We start from the raw sequence: 1609 nt of genomic DNA on the forward strand, positions 1-1609 counted from the left end.
CCACCCCAGCCCTCCCGGGGCTCACCTGGCCTGGTGTCCGCCCTGAGCCCTGACTCCTGGGGACGGTGCCTGGAGTGCAGGACACGTGTGTCTGGGCTGCTGCCCGCCTGGCTGTGGCCTCAAAACCAGTTAGTAGAACTAGGATGTGACCCTGAGTCCTGGCTCGCTGGTCCGAGTGCAAATGGGAGCGCGGTTGGGGGGCGGGGGGCGCGTAGGTAAGGACGGAATCCGCTCAGGCCGTTCCCACCGCTCCCGCCCCGTCGGGACGCCATCCAGGGCGCCGCAGGAGGACGCTTGCGGAGCGGGCATGCTGCCTCTTCTCTCCAGTTTTATGGGTCCCTCTGGGGTTTAGGGTTGTCCGTCTTTGTGAAAGGCAAACCACTTTATTGCTCTGTTTCTTGGCGGCCCTGGGCCCGTCCTCAGCTGGCTGAGGCGTGTGTGGGGAGGGCGCCTATGGCTGAGTGCCCTGAGCAGGCGGTGTCGTTGCAGCTGGCCAAGAACATCGGGAACGCGGGCTTCAACGAGATTATGGAGAGCTGCCTTCCAGCCGGGGACCCCGCCAAGCCCAGCCCGGGCAGCGACATGTGAGTGCGGGGCCGGCCGGGGCCCGGGTTCTGAGGGGCAGGGAGTGGCACCTTTGGGGCATCGACTGTTTCTCTCGGGCGGGGGTGGGGAGCATCTGCCTGCGAAACCCTCTGGTCTGGCCCTGCCGAGGCGTTGGGGGCGCGTTGATGAAATGTTTGACCAAGGAGGGCAGCCCCGTTTTCACTGGTGATTTCGTACGGCCCGCGAATGACATCACAAAGATCCCCGTGGCTCCGGGCAGAAGGCTCCCCGCCCGGCATGAGGGACTAAGTCAGCCTATGCTGTGGGTTTTGGGGCTTTTTCTCGACACCTTCACCTTCCGGGGTGTCCCAGTGGAAATGGGTGGCGTGGCTGTTTTTCCGAGGAAGAGGCCCGGGAAAGCCCTGCGGGCTGGGGTGCTGTGTATGTGCAGGGGGTGCGGTGAGTGTTGCCTTCGCCTGGTGGTGTGTGGGTTCACACTCGCCTGTCTGCCTGGGGAGTGGAGTCCCTCCAGGCTTAGGTCTCCCCTAGAGCCAGGGCTGGCGGGCAGGCGGGCCACCCTAGCGAGCACTCCTCCCGGAGGCCAGGCGTCTGCAGGCGCCAGGAACGGCTGCTGCAGGGGGTGGGGTGACTCGGAGAGAGGCCCCATCAGGGCTCTGGGCAGGCAAGGCTTGGAGGCACGAGGTGGTGCGGCCAGTGGCTCCGGGGGTGGGGCCCGACTTCAGGGGGAGCAGAGACGAGGTTAGTGTGCAGGGGGGCTGAGAGCGGGCGGCCCTGGCCGCCTGCACCAGAGACTGGAGGGTCGCTGCTGCTTGAACATGCTGACGGGTCCCAGGAGCAGGTGCCCCATGGGCACAGGGCACAGCTTCCCTGATTGAGCTTCTTGTAAGGCAGTGGGGACCGGGCTTTTATTTATTTAATTTTTAATATTTTAATTGGTTTCAGAGGAAGGGAGAGGGAGAGAGAGATGGGAACATCAATGATGAGAATCATTGATCTGCCTCCTGCACGCCCTCTATCGGGTATCAAGCCCGCAACCCGGGCA

The 1609-nt window shown here is 64.0% G+C and overlaps 1 protein-coding gene across 1 annotated transcript in view; it reads left to right on the top strand.

The window, feature by feature from the left end:
- Positions 1–1609, top strand: part of ASAP2 (ArfGAP with SH3 domain, ankyrin repeat and PH domain 2) — an 87830-nt gene that overhangs the window by 49689 nt on the left and 36532 nt on the right. The window contains exon 19 of the mRNA XM_015564939.1: positions 490–584. Coding sequence (XP_015420425.1) covers positions 490–584 — 95 coding nt within the window. The remainder of the gene's footprint in view (positions 1–489; positions 585–1609) is intronic.

Source organism: Myotis davidii, unplaced genomic scaffold (assembly GCF_000327345.1).
Source record: "Myotis davidii unplaced genomic scaffold, ASM32734v1 scaffold61, whole genome shotgun sequence".
NCBI classification, from domain to species: Eukaryota; Metazoa; Chordata; class Mammalia; order Chiroptera; family Vespertilionidae; genus Myotis; species Myotis davidii.